Below are 14,486 nucleotides of genomic sequence, written 5' to 3' on the forward strand. Positions count from 1 at the left end.
CATTAATTTACAATTTCAATCATTTGTAGATTAGAGACAAATCTTTAAACAATGCTAACAAAAAGATTACAGCAGTTTAAAATTTCAGTCATTTGTGGGTTACAGAAAAAACAAAACAAAGGTTAAGCAGTTACAGTGATAATTTATGGGTTTTATTTTGTAGGAAAACTAAGATATGAGCAGATGAAATAAAGATTCTTAGGTTACGTTTTGTATAAGAGCAACAAACATATTGACTTGCTGTAACAAAAATGAACTGAGAAAGGTTTGCAGTATATTACCTTTTATATAACCACAGTTTAACGATGTACCCTTTTTCACAGACATTTGGCTGTTGAAAAAAAATATGGCCGTAAAACTGCTATCTTCAGATATTTTCTTTTAAACTATATGTCTATCTGTTAATCAGATTAAGTGAACTAGTCCATTTTTAGACCCATTTTTAGCCATGGGCCAAAGGGTAAAGACAACTAACCAGACCAATCATAATGTTTTGAGGGGAAAGTGTGAACATCCACAGAAAACTGAGGCAGAAAAAGGGAGAAAACAGAGTACCTGAGATCAGTAATGAACTGTGCCTTTTGCAGCTTGAGGCAAATATTCTACCACTGAATCACTAAATACTCCAGATAAATAACTGGTACCTTCAGCAACGATTCTTACAATAAACATCACAAGAATGCGCAGAAAATATACAAAACTTAACAGACTCAATTTATAATCACATTAAATCTTTTTACTTCCATACCTGAAACCTGTCTTCTGTACACCAGCTAGGGTTCATTTGTTGAAAACACATTCTGGAACATGAACAGGGCAATTAATTTATATTGCACACCTGTACCATGCATGTGTAGGTGTCTACATATACTATATTCCCATTTCATTACAGCACCACAACAAAAAAATTACTTCTAGTCATTAGCTTACCGAAGTGCATTTTTCTGGTCCTCTCCAAATTCAAAAGGAACAGTAATTACTACATCACTGACATCTGAACCTAGAGCAGACTGGGCAGTTTCTGTAAAAACAACACAGAGAGACAATTTACACAACTTCAGTAAAATAAAAAGCTTTCCAAAGTCACTACAGAAAGAGGAAATCTTCACATGATGAATTTGCTAACTACAAAAAAAAAAAAAAAACAAAATGGCCCATCTAGTTCACAAAACAGCATGTGGTCACTTTGAAGTTGTCCCAGCTAGTTTGTGCATGTTTATTTTTTTAACTCTAAACTTACCCTAAGCCATTTTAAATCCTTCACCGTATCACAGTCTACAACTTCTGAAGATTATGTCTGTGATGTCCCTCCTCTGAGCCAGTAATCAAGGAGCTTCAATCGCCACCGACACCAGTGAGGGATGTTCACTTGGAACAAAAACAGTTACACACAGTATTTCCACATGCAGCTCTCTGCCCCAAGCACAGTTTCCCTTAAGAGCACACAGAGAACACACTTCCGTCCTGGGGCAGGGTCCCTGCTCTCTCCCACCAGGCCCCAAATAAGACTCCACACTGACCACAGCTGTAGAGTTGAGTCCTCAGCTGAGAATTCCAAGCCAAGTGCTCTGTGTCCCTGCTCCAAGTAGCTGACACACACACTCAGATTTGATTTCACACACACACACACACACACACACACACACACACACACACACACACACACACACACACACACACACACACACACCTGGGAAAGGATGGGACAGATTTACCAGGTACACCACCCTTTGCCCAGACTATAAAGGTAGATACTGCCACTTGAACACACCAAAGCCAGCTACTCTAAGTCTCTTACTAGGGTATCCAATTATGCTATGTAAAATTAACACTTCAGCGGTGGTGCAGCAGTTAGCGTTGCCACCTCACAGCAAGAGGTTCTCTGGTCCAATCCTCTGCTGGGGTGCCTTCTGTGTGGAGTCTGCATGTTCTCCCTGTGGGTTTCCTCCGGGTGCTCCGGTTTCCTCTCACATCCCAATGCAAGTGGATTTGAGACTCTAAATTGGCCCTAGGTGTGAGAGCGTGTGTGTGTGTGCCTTCTGTGGAAGGTTGGGCACCGGGCTGGCAAATCGACACCGTAAAACTCCACTGCCAATCATGAGCGGACAGGTAATCTGCTGTGGCGACCCCTAACTGGGAAAAGCCGAAAAAAGAAGCTACACATGGCAGTATTTTGACCAAATGAAAGACTTTCAGGAGTGGCCACAGTGTCACCAAATAAACAGAAGTACTCTCAAAGGTTAAAATATTCCCTAAAAGACCAGGCACAATTAAAAGTATAAATATATTTCATAATAAATAATAAAAAAAGAACATGAAAATACTGAATACCTAATTAAAATAAACAGTTTAATCACAGGAAATATTAAAAATAACAGAGATGGAAAGGTTCACACAGATACAGAAAAACAATACTTTACCAATCCCATTATATTTTCCCAACTGACTATAGAATTAGTTCCCTAGTTTACTTGCTAGAGCAAGGTAAGATGATGTGTGTGAGTGGTCCTTCCTTCTTGTCAAGTTTCACAAACAGAATGCCTGAGACTTCTGTCTCATCTAGTACTAAAACATTATTTCAGTGCTGGATTACAGAATGACAACACATATATCTGGTCATCTGACTTCTGGTTCCCACACTACCTCCTTTACTAGAAACTGAACCAGAATCTAACACACAACTGTCATAATACACATACGTAGAACTTTGCTAAGATGTGTTATAGCATCTGGAAGCTATAAAACCATTTCAAAAACATCCACCCTTGCCAGTTAACAATTAGTTCACCCCCAAGGACAATACAGTAAGATTCCTAGTCCTAGTTTTCACATACATTTTGTCTCTCGCTGCAATCAGAACTGTAAGATACATTCTTTATGGCCTAAACCAGGTAATTTAATTGCAGACTATTTTTCAAAGTTAGCTGGACTGATATTAAACTCTTCTCTTCCAGTATCCTCAGTTACAGTATATTTATTTCAACAGTTTCAATACAGTCTGACATAAAGGTGTATTTTTTTTATGTCCAGCAGGACCCACTGTTGATACATTTATTTTTTAATGCAAGCAACTTTACAAATACATTTTCAACACAAGCACATATGATATACAAATGACATACAATTCTTTACAAAACTCCAGCTAGCTATGCTGGCATAGCTTGCACTACCTCACATCACCACAACTCCCTTAAATCTGTTGCTAATAATGCCAATAAAAGCTCCTAAACGTATACTTACTGCCATATTACAAAAGTACAGTTATGTACGCTTACCATACATGTAGATGTTCAAGTGTATTCACTGTTGCAGTCATCACATTTGGGTTATCTGCCTGCAGATAGCCCTCAGCTGGCCTGAATACCAGAGTCTTGGATTCCTGCATCGGCTGCTCTCTCTTCTTCCATGATGTCAGGTCGTCAGGGGTATAAAACATGTAGCCGACGCCAACGCCATTACATCTTATTTTCTTTCCCCAGATGTCAGGTGCCCCCACAATGGGAAGCAAATATACGTTACTGTACACCTCCATCAAAAAGCAAATACATTAGAAAACTTAAATATACCAAACAAGAAGGAAAGGTAGAGCCAAGAGAAGTCAGGGGGCTGGAGGGAGGGTAACCAGGACTGCAACAGTGAATACACTCTGACATCTACATTTATGGTAAGTGTACACAACTGTACTATGTTCTTCTTGTTTCACTGTTGCAGTCATCACATTTGGGTCGATTCCCAAAGCTAAGGAAGGGAGGAGGAAGTTAAGAGAGCATTAAGGCCAGCTATTAATCCCTGCAAGACTGCAGTGGCAAAACCAGCTCTGGATTTAGAAAAAAAAAAGAGGCATGTGGTAATGCTTAGTGAAGGTATTTACAGAGCTCCAGGTAGCAGCTTCTAGGATGTCCCTGGTAGGGACTCCTCTGAGAAAGGCTGCAGAGGTAGATGCAGCCCTGGTGGAGTGTGATCTTATCCCCTGTGGGGTAGGTTTTCCATGGTGCTTGTAGCAGAAATAAATGCAATGGGCTATCCATTTGGAAATGGTTTGCTTTGAAATGGCCTTCCCCTCTGCCCCTGCAGCAAAGCCAACTAGCAGTTGCTCAGATTTTCTGAGAGGCTTAGCCCTGTCCAAATAAAATCTAAGTTGTCTGTGCACGTCGAGTGCAGTATTCATTCTCCTTTGTTTTGTGGATTAGGGAAAAAAGTAGGCAAATGAATTGACTGATTTAGGGCCACATTAGACACCAAATTGGGCATAAAAGAAGGACTGGTTCTGACGGAAACCCTGAGTGCATGGAAGATAATGAAGGGTTTCACTGCCATGAGGGCCTGTAATTCAGACACTCTTCTTGCTGAAGTGATGGCTAGAAGGAAGGCTGTTTTCCAGAAAGGAATTTCAACTCTGCTGTTGCAGCTGGCTCAAAGGGAGGGAGAGTGAGCTTTTCCAATACAAAGTTAAGGTCCCAGGCTGGAGTCTGGGATCTCCTGGGGGGTCTTACATTTTTGGCCCCTCTAAGGAATTGCTTTAGCAGAGGGTGAGAAAATAGGGGTGGCTCAGTATTATAATGAGCTGAAATGGCAGAGGCATGAATTTTAATTGATGAGAAGAATAGGCCCTTGTGGAGCATTTCTGTTAAGTACTGAAGAATATGAGGTAAGTTGGGCACGGTTGTGCCCATCCCCTGAGTCTGGCTCCAGGAGCAGTATCTTTTCCACTTTTCAGCATAGGATTTTCTAGTACTAGGTCTCCTTGCCTCCAGAATGACATCAAGCACCTGCTTACTGAGGGATGCTATTGGAGAGCTCAAGGAATTAGCCAGGCTGCAAGGTTCAGGGTTTGAAGCTGAGGGTGCAGAATCTGGCCCGCCTGCTGGGACAGCAGGGAAGGGGTCTGAGTCAGGTACCATGGTTCCAGCAGTGTCATACTGCATAAGAGGGGGTACCAGTGCTGGCGTGGCCAGTCTGGTGCAATCAGTATTGTCTTTGGTTTGTCCTGTTTGATCTTTAGCAGATCCTTCGAGAGGAGAGGCAGAGGGGGAAAGGCATAAACCGAGAGGCTTTCCTAGGTAAAGGACAGGGTATCCACTTTCCAAGCTGTGGGGAGTCCCTGTGCAGAATTTGTCCAATTGGTAGTTCTGAGGGGAGGCATACAGGTCTACCTCTGGAGTCCCCCATTTGTTCCTCAAGAGGTTGAATATTTTTGGTTCCAGTTTCCATTCGTGTGGGTCCATGAGATTTCTGCTCAAGTCATCTGCCAGTGAATTTAGCTTGCCTGGCAGGAACTGAGCTTGTAGGTGCACTTGGTAGCTCAAGGCTGTGTTCCAGAGCCATGGCTAGTCTGCAGAGAGGGTATGAGTGAGTTCCCTCCTGCTTGTGTATGTACCACATAACTGTGGTGTTGTCTGTCTTTACCAATAGTTGTCCTGGAAGAATGTGGTCTTTGAAGGCTGTCAGGGAATTCTGTACAGCTACCATTTCTTTTTGGTTGATATGCAGGTGCATCTGTCTCAGGTTCCATTTGCCCTGAATGTACTGCCCTGCCAAGTGAGCCCTCCATGCATAGTCTGATGAGTCTGTTAGGGTTTGGGCGGCAGGGGATAGAGTGAAACGGAGCCCCTTTGTTGTGGTAGCAGGCCTCTGCCCACCAAAGGAACTCTGTCTTTATACAAGGAATGATAGGAATCATTCATTCCAGGTCCTGAGAATGTTGACACCATAGGCTTTTTAGATACCATTGTAGTTTCCTCATATGCAGTCTTGCATATGGAATTAGTAGAATGCAAGAGGCCACGAACCCCTGGGCTTGCAGAATTTTCCTTGCAGATAGCTGGGGTTTTGTGGCCAATAGTTTGAATTGGTTGTCAAATAAACTTGTTTAACTGGAGTGAGAAAAGCCATCTGGGAATTTGTGCTCAAGCTTGCTCCCAGGAATACAATCTGTTGGCATGGTGCCAGGTGAGATTTCTTTTCATTTATGGTGTACCCCAGAGAGTTGAGAGGTTTCTTTACGAATGCCAGATGCTGTAATAGCAAGTCCTGGCTTTCTGCCTGAATCAGACAATCGTTCGAGTATAGGTATATTTGAATATTTCCCTGCCTGTAAAATGCAATGGCTGTAGTTAAGACACACTGTGAATACCCTGGGCACAGTAAATAAGCCAAAGGGAAGTGCAGAGAACTGATAGTGCATGGAGCCTGCTCTAAAGCGTAGGTATCTAAAGCGTAGGTATTTCCCACAAGATTCCCTTATTGGAATGTGCAGGTAAGCTTCCTTTAAGTCTAAGGTTGCCAACCAGGCATCTTTGCCTAGCACAGGAAGAAGCCGTTGAAGTGTTAGCACTTTGAATTTTGGGATTACCAGAATGGTGTTTAGAATAGAATAGAGGTCCAGGATAGGACACCAGGAGCTATCTTTTCTGGGTACCAGGAAAAGTCTTGAATAAAAACCTTGTCCACTTTGTTCTGCGGGGACAGGTTGAATAGCCCTGATACTCAGAAGAGAGAGAACCTGCTGTTGGGACTCGCCCACTGATTTGGGGGTAGGTCTGGCCAACCGTTTGGGGTTGGTAGGGAGTGGAAGTGGAAACTGTATCCTTGGGAAAGTATATTCAAAACCCATTTGTCCTGGGTAATGAGTTCCCAGTTTTTTGCATGCAGGGCGAGCTTTCCTCCTAAGGGAGCAGGCAGTTGAGCAGGGCTTGGGAGGGTTAAGGTTAAGTCATTGTGCCATTTTTCCCTAGGGGGGTGGCTTATTGCTCCCTGCTTTGGAAGTGGGAGTCCCCCACTGCTTAGGCCTGTGTGCAGTCTGAGACTGTAACCTAGGTGGTCTGCTGTTCCTGGGTTTGGACTGAGGGCCTGGAAGAGACTGGAAAGGACAAATTCTTTGAAAGCCAATGCCTACTAAATCTGGGAGGCTGTACTTGTAGGAAATCTTTAACAGTTTGCATAGATTTAGCTTTTTCCTCCATCTTTGTAAGGACGACTTCTGCTTTGTTGCCAAACAGGCGGTCTTGGTTTAAGGGAGCATCCAGCAATTTAGCTTTAACATGATCTGGCAAGTTTTGCTCCTTAAGCCAAGCATGCCTTCTAAGTACAACCCCAGTGACAGCAGCCCTGCAAGATGCTTCTTAAGAGTCAAAACCACATTGCAAATTATGTTTACCAACTTGTTCTGCGGAATGCATTAAATCCTGTAATTCTTTGTGTTCAGCACAGTCAGGAATCAACATAATTTTCTGTTTAAGTAGTCCCATAATATGCTGCTGGTACTTTAACATACGAAACTGGCAATTTAAAGCCCTAATGGCCAAAGTAGCAGAAGTGTATACCTTCTTACCCCATCTGTCCAAGGCTCTAGAATCTCTATCAGAAGGGGTAGGATTTTGGCAGCAGTAGCCTTAATGCCTTTTGGCCCTTGGGAAATGGTCTCTGGATCCGCAGTAGGATTCTTGAAGAGGAACTTGTGAGAGAGTCAGGTACTCTGCAATACTGGTCAGGTTTTCTGGGAGCTGGAGGTAAAGTGTCTGGGGAAAGGCTAGATTCCAAGAAAGCATCATCTACAATGTCCAGAACAGGAGGGATAGCTAAAGGCCTGTGTTGAGGAAGGAGTAAGAATTCCATAAGCCTCTTTTAGGAGTCCGAGTAATCCTGGCTTTCCCGGCGGAAATGCTCCCTAAGAGTGTGCAAGGTTTCACCAAAAGAAAAAAAGTCTTCTGGAGGGGAAGCAGAGGGAATGGAATCATCTGCATCAGACTCCTCATAGGTAGAGAAGGGCAAATCCTGGTAATCAGAAGGAACAGAAAAATCAGATTCCTGATCAGAAGAATCAGGAAGGAAAATAATTTCTAGGTGGGGGAAGGCTGGCTTCATCTAATTAAGGTAATAAGGTCTTCAGCCATTCTAAGCATTTGTTTTTTTAGGCATATGGGCCTGAGCATGCGGTTTGGACGTCTGTTTTCTATACGTGGTGCGAGTTTTAGGCCTGGAAGAAGATGGCGTCGGTTTAAAATGCAAGTCAGTAGGCCTGAATACACCCTCAGAAGCTGGTGCCTGCACAGCGGCTCCAGACCCATCCAAGGAAGAGACATCCGCAGGTTCCATAGTCAAAGAAGCATCTCGAGGCATACCGGACTCCGAATGGGTCTCAGTAGAGGTCTGCGAATCTAGTAGCGGGTATTAGAGGCTGCGAAAGCGCCTCACTGAGTACCAGAAGACTGGTGACTAGCTTAACAGAAGTGTCGTCAGCAGGTTTGGACCTATGCGGTCTGTCTTTATCCTTATCTTTTTTCGGAAGATCGGTAGTCGGATGGCTTAACGAAGTCATTTTGGAGTACTGATACCGAGTACCAAAATAATTTGCTGCAAAGATAGCCCAACAACGAATAGTTCGGGGGTTGAACAAGACACAAAACCGACAGCGAGGGACATCGTGGTCTGGGCCTAAGCAGGGAATACAGTATGAATTAAAATCTTTATGAGGTATTTGCTTTCCACAGGTAAGACAATTGTTAACTTTTACTGACATCGGTTGGAGCAAGAAGATCCCCAAAGGGGTACTTATCTTTTTTTTGAAGACTTCGGTACTGAAACTCAGGCACTTGCGAACTGCTTCTGCTTCGGGTACCACACGGCAAGAAAGACTGATGTAATGGCATCGGCTGCATGTTTTATACCCCTGACGACCTTACATCATGGAAGAAAAGACAGCACCCGATGCAGGAATCCAAGAGTCTGGTATTCAGGACGACTGAGGGCTACCTGCAGGCAGATAACGCAAATGTGATGACTGCAACAGTGAAACACGAAGACCATCAGCTCCTAAACAGTGATGTACAACCATATTATAGATGACTGCAAACTAGGAGCCATAGTCAAGTCCCCAAATGATGTGGACATCCTACAGAAGGGCCTCACTGAGACAGATGCCTGGTGTCAGAGCCATGGCCTCAAGCTCAATGCCAAAAAGTGCAGTGTCATCCCCTGTGGTAAAAACTCTGTACCCATGAACTACCACATAGGCAGCAATCTATTTAACACTGAATGCGTGATAAGAGACCTTGGGACCCAGGTGGACAGTAGTATCTCCTTTGATAGTCACATCACCACAGAAGTTAGAAGTCCTTCTACGTGGCACACCTCATCATAAAAGGGTTCTCATCCAGGAAAAAAAAAAAAAAAGAGGTCATTGTTCCCCTCTACTAGTCACTCATTAGACCCATTATAGAGTACAACGCCCCTTTTGGAATGTACCTCACAAGACATCTGCAGCGGCTGGAAAGGCCACAGAAGTACCTCACAAAGAGGATTACTGGCCTCAAACAAATGCCCTACACTGACCGCCTCAAAAAACTCCAGCTTTACTCCGTAGCATATCGCCTATTCCGAGGTGATCTCTGCCTAACATATAAAGCTATGTCAAACCCAGAGCTGTTGGACATGCTACACCTAAAGAAATCCCAATCCCTCCAAGCTACACGCTCTAGGGACCTAAACCTTGTCACCACAATAAACTGGACACGCTGGAGGGATAGATTCCTGTCCCAGAGACTTCCTATACTCTGGAACAAGCTACCCAACTATGTCAAGCAAAGATTTTCATTAGCACTCTTCAAGAAAAATCTTGATGAGTGGATGGGAAATAGGAAATACACCCCAGGGATCACTTCTGTCTCTCTGCTGGACAGTGGCACATGAAAATAACTTTCTTGGGTGGCGTAAGCTATGGAACCTTGCTGGCTAGACTTACATAGGCCCTTGGGCCAATAGCCTAGTACCTATCTATGAACCTAAGTATAAGTACACAAATTACTGCAATAAAGCAAATGGCTTCAACAGCTCAATTGTGAATATGAACTACTGCTTTCAAAACATAAAAGTAGCATTTATCACCAAAAAATAGCCTAAAATTAACATTTTCTGTGGGGACACCTTTTTACTTATCGATTGGTGACCTAGTTATTGGTCTGTTCCCAGAGGACACATTTCATCCTCAGCAAGATGGAAGAGTTCAGTCGATCAATATTACAGGAGTCACTGAGGTTAAGAATGAAACACAGAAAATGCAACAAAAAAATTAATAGTACCCAACAATACTTTAAGATTTGGAACATAGTTTAAAACATGAAAAAGGAACATCAACATTTACAGAAATATGAAGACAAAACAAGCATCAATATTCATCAGTAAATATAAACAATATAATTATCAATTCAAGAAATAAGCATACTTCTACTATACCTTTATTTTATTACAAAATAAGAGAAACACTGTTTTGGAAGCAGTAGTAGTACAGATGTCTGACCAAGCAAGGCAAAAAAGAAAAAAATAAGAAACTCCTATTTTTGAAAAGATGGTCAAGATTACAACGGCAGAGTTGAGAAGCCAGTTAGCATGTGAAAAAGCTTTAAAGATATGCTATTAAGGGGAGAGCATAAAATAAATCTGCAGATGATGTTAAACAAAAATGTATAGTTACAGGCTAACAGTGGAAGGCTGTACTCTAGATGGAAAGTACAGTGGTGTACACTTACCATAAATGTAGATGTTAAGAGTGTATTCAATATTGCAGTCATCACTTGTGGGTTATCCCTGCTGGGTAGCCCTCAGCCAGCCCAAATACCAGAGTAAAGATTCTTCCTCCTGCATCGACTGCGGTTGCCTGGGACTGAGGTCATCAGTGGTATACAGCAGGGCAGCCGACACCATTATTATCAGTTTTTCTTGCCCTAACCTACAGCAGCCCTGTCCAGAAGGCCTGAAGAAGGCCAACTTGGATACCCATAGGCATATATAGGTGTGAATGGATTTGAGAGAGAGAAGAATAGGGGGAAGGAGGAAGGGAAAATAGGACTGCAACAGTGAATACACTGGAGCATCTACATTTATGGTAAGTGTACACAACTGTACTATGTTCTTCGTGTTTCATTGCTGCAGTCATCACTTGTGGGAAGACTCCCAAAGCTGGAGGGAGGGTGGATGAAATAAAGGAAGAAATAGTAGAACAGCTGGGCTGTTCCCAAGTAGGGCCTAGCATGCCCTGCAGAACTGCAGTGGCAAAGCCTGCCCGGAGAACACAGGCAAGTGGTAGTTTTTGGTGAAGTCCAAGTGGCAGCTTCTAGGATGTCCTTGGCAGGGACCCCTCTTAGGAAGGCAGTGGAAGTAGATGCTGCCCTAGTGGAATGGGTTTGAACAGTCTTGGGTGGAACTTTCCCATGGAAATAGTAGCAGAATTAGATACAGTGTGATATCCATTTAGAAATGGTCTGCTTGAAAAGAGGTTTCCACTCTGCCCCTGGGGTGAGGCTGATCAAGTTGGTCAGTCTTCCTGATAGATTTGGTCCTATCCAGATAGTATCCAAGTTGTCTGTGCACATCTAGTGAATGAAGGATTATTTTCCTCCTGTTTTGAGTTAGGAAAAAGTGGGAAGGTGTACAGCCTGGTTCAATGTTACGTCAGACACCACCTTAGGCATAAAAAAAGGGATTAGTCCTGAGGGACACCCAATTTGCATGGACGATAATGAAGGGCTCAGTGGCCATGAGCGCCTGGAGCTCGGAAACCCTCCTAGCTGAGGTTATGGCCAGCAGAAAGGCAGTCTTCCAAAAAATGTGTTTTAGTTCTGCTGAGGCAGCTAGTTCAAAGGGAGGTAAGGTCAATTTTTCCAAGACATAGTTCAGGTCTCAGGCAGGTGTGGGTGGCCTGATGTGAGACACCCCTCTAAGAAACTGTTTTAGCAGGGGGTGAGAGAACAAGGGCTGCTCTGTATGATAATGGGCAGAGATAGCTGAGGCACGAATTTTGATGGAAGAGTAAGATAATCCTTTTTCTACTAGCTCTGCCAGGTAGTCAAGGATCAGAGAGAGAGAGAGAGAGAGAGAGATATGGCAGGGAGCCATTTGTACCTTTAGTTTGGTGCTAGGCATAGAGTCTTTTCCATTCTGCAGAGTATGCTTTTCTGGTGCTGGGCCTCCTGGCCTCCTTAATTATGTCCAAGACCTGCTTGCTCAACAGTGGGTTGTTATCCACCTTTTGGGTATCAGCGATGCAGACAGGTTGAGTAAGTAGATTTGGATGCAGGACTGACTCTTTTGCTCGAGTTAGGAGTCCTTTTGAGAGGCAGGTTCCTGGGTGGTTCTTTGGTCAGGCTGACCAGCAAGGGGTACCAATGTTGCCTGGGCCAATTTGGAGAAATTAGGATGGCTCTTGGCCCTTCCTCCCTGATCTTTAGCAGTACCATTGGCAAGGGGGGGTAATGCATAGACAGTTTACCCCAGTGGAAGGAGACAGCATCCACCTTCCAGGCTTTTGGGTAGAACTCCCTGGTGCAGAACAGGTGCAGCTAGCTGTTCTGTATGGAAGCAAAGAGATCCACCTCTGGGGTTCCCCAAGCTTCTGTTATGCAGAGGAAGGTCTCCCTCAGAAGTTGCTATTCGTGGGGGTCTAAGAAATTGCTGCTGAGGTGGTCTGCTAGGGAAGTTTGCTCCCCTGGGATGTACTGGGCCTATCAGATGAAGGCCCATCACTGAGGCAGTCTGCCAGAGAAGCATGGCCAGATGACAAAGCGGGTAGGAGTTGAGTTCCCCCTGCTTGTTGATGTACTACATGACTGTAGTATTGTCTGTATTGATGAGGAGCACCCCTGGTTCCAGGTGGTTCTTAAAAGCTGTGATAGCCCTGAGTAGCGCCATCATTTATTTTAAGTTGACGTGCAGGTGTAGGATCCAAGTGCTTTGGGTGCACATGTTACCTAAGTGTGCCCCCCAGGATTTGTCTGAGGCATCCGTGGTGATAGTCAGGCCATTGAGAAGAATTAGGAAAGCAAGGCCCTTGTTCAGTGTGCAGACTTCTGGCCACTATAGGAGTTAAGCAGGGGATAAGGGGCAGATGTTTCTCAAGAGGCTGGGAGTGCTGGCGCTAAATGTTTTTTTAGGTACCATTGCAGTTTTCTCATGTGTAGTCTGGCCAAGGGCACCAACAGGCTATAGGATGCCCTATACCACAGAGCTTAAAGGAACTTCCTTGCTGTAAGGTGCTTTCTGTAAGCCAAATGGGAGAAGTATTGGGGCAGGAAAACTCTTTTCCTGGAGAGAGGAAGGCTCTTTGGGTGGATGTGTCCAGGAGAGCTCCGAAGAATGTCATTTGTCTGGTGGGCTGGAAATTTGAATTTTTCCCTGTTGATGGTAAATCCTAGAGAGGTTAAGAGGGTTTTGAAAAAGTCAAGGTCTTGCAGGAGCTTTTCCCTGCTGTCTGCATGGATGACGCAGTCGTCCAGCTATGGGTAAATTTGGATGTTTTGCAGCCTGCAGAAGGCAATGACCAGGGCCAGGCATTTTGTGAAAACCCTGGGAGCAGTAGATAAGCCAAAGGGCAAAGCAGAGAACTGAAAGTGTTGTGAGCCTGCACTGAAGCAAAGGAATCTTCTTCAGAACTCCCTTATAGGAATGTGAAGGTAGGCATCCTTTAGGTCTAGGGTAACAAGTCAGGCATTTTGGGGACAGCATGGACAAGAGTTTCTGGAGCGTAAGCATTTTGAATTTTGGCACTTGCAGAGAAAGGTTTAGAGTGGATAGATCCAGAATAGGGCGCCAAGTGCCCTCTTTCCTGAGTACGAGGAACAATCTGGAATAAAATCCTTTTCTGGCTTGTTCCTGGGGGCTCCACCGCTATTTGGGCACAGAGTTTCTGAATTTGTATGAGGGCCTCTGCCCGCTGATTTGAAGGTATGTCTGGGTACTCCGTTAAGACTGGTCTTTCTTTGAAGGAGAATCTATATCCCTGGAAAATGATTTTCAGAACCCTTTGATCCTTTGTGACGGATAGCCAGTTGTCTTCGTAAAGGGATAGCCCTCCTCCTAACCTTTGAGGGGGGAGGGGCAGAGGGGGGAGGAGGATTCACTGCAAGGCTTTAGGGTAGGGAGAGGACTTAGGACTCCCTGTCCTGGGGATAGTAGAGGTCCATTGTCTGGGCCTCTGTTGTCCTTGTGGCTGCCTGGGAGGTCTGTCCCTGCAGCCTTTCCTTTGCACAGGTCTGGATTGAGAAGGAAAGGACCAGTGTTCAGTGGGAAAGTTCCTGGTGAATCTGGGAGGTTGGACCTGGAGGAATTCTTTACCTGTCTGCATTGATTTAGCCTTATCCTCCTTTTTCTTGATCACCTCCTCACCCTTGGATCCAAACAAGCGTTCCATATCCAGGGGGGTGTCTAGGAGTTTGGAATTAACATGATCAGGCAGAGGCTGCTCTTTCAGCCACGCATGCCTCCTAATGACTGACCCCGCCTAGCAGCCCTGCTAGAAGATTCAAGGGCATCGTATCTACAATGGAGGGAATGTTTTGCTACTTGAGAGCTGGAGTGCAAAAGCTCCCCTAGCCCCCTGGACTTAGAACTGTCTGCCAAGGATGAAATCTTCTGTTTTAACAGTTCCACGGTATGGTCTGGTTACCTCTGATAAGATGGCGGAGGACCTTATCTCACTTAAGGAGCTGTTGTGATTG

The 14,486-nt window shown here is 44.4% G+C and overlaps 1 protein-coding gene across 2 annotated transcripts in view; it reads right to left on the minus strand.

The window, feature by feature from the left end:
* Window positions 1–14,486, minus strand: part of HSPA14 (heat shock protein family A (Hsp70) member 14) — a 580,056-nt gene that overhangs the window by 416,014 nt on the left and 149,556 nt on the right. For both annotated transcript variants that reach the window (XM_044088271.1, XM_044088270.1), the window contains exon 6: window positions 931–1,021. In XM_044088271.1, the coding sequence (XP_043944206.1) occupies window positions 931–1,021 (91 nt within the window). The remainder of the gene's footprint in view (window positions 1–930; window positions 1,022–14,486) is intronic.

Source organism: Protopterus annectens, chromosome 11.part0 (genome assembly GCF_019279795.1).
Source record: "Protopterus annectens isolate FY-2018-M chromosome 11.part0, PAN1.0, whole genome shotgun sequence".
NCBI classification, from domain to species: domain Eukaryota; kingdom Metazoa; phylum Chordata; order Ceratodontiformes; family Protopteridae; genus Protopterus; species Protopterus annectens.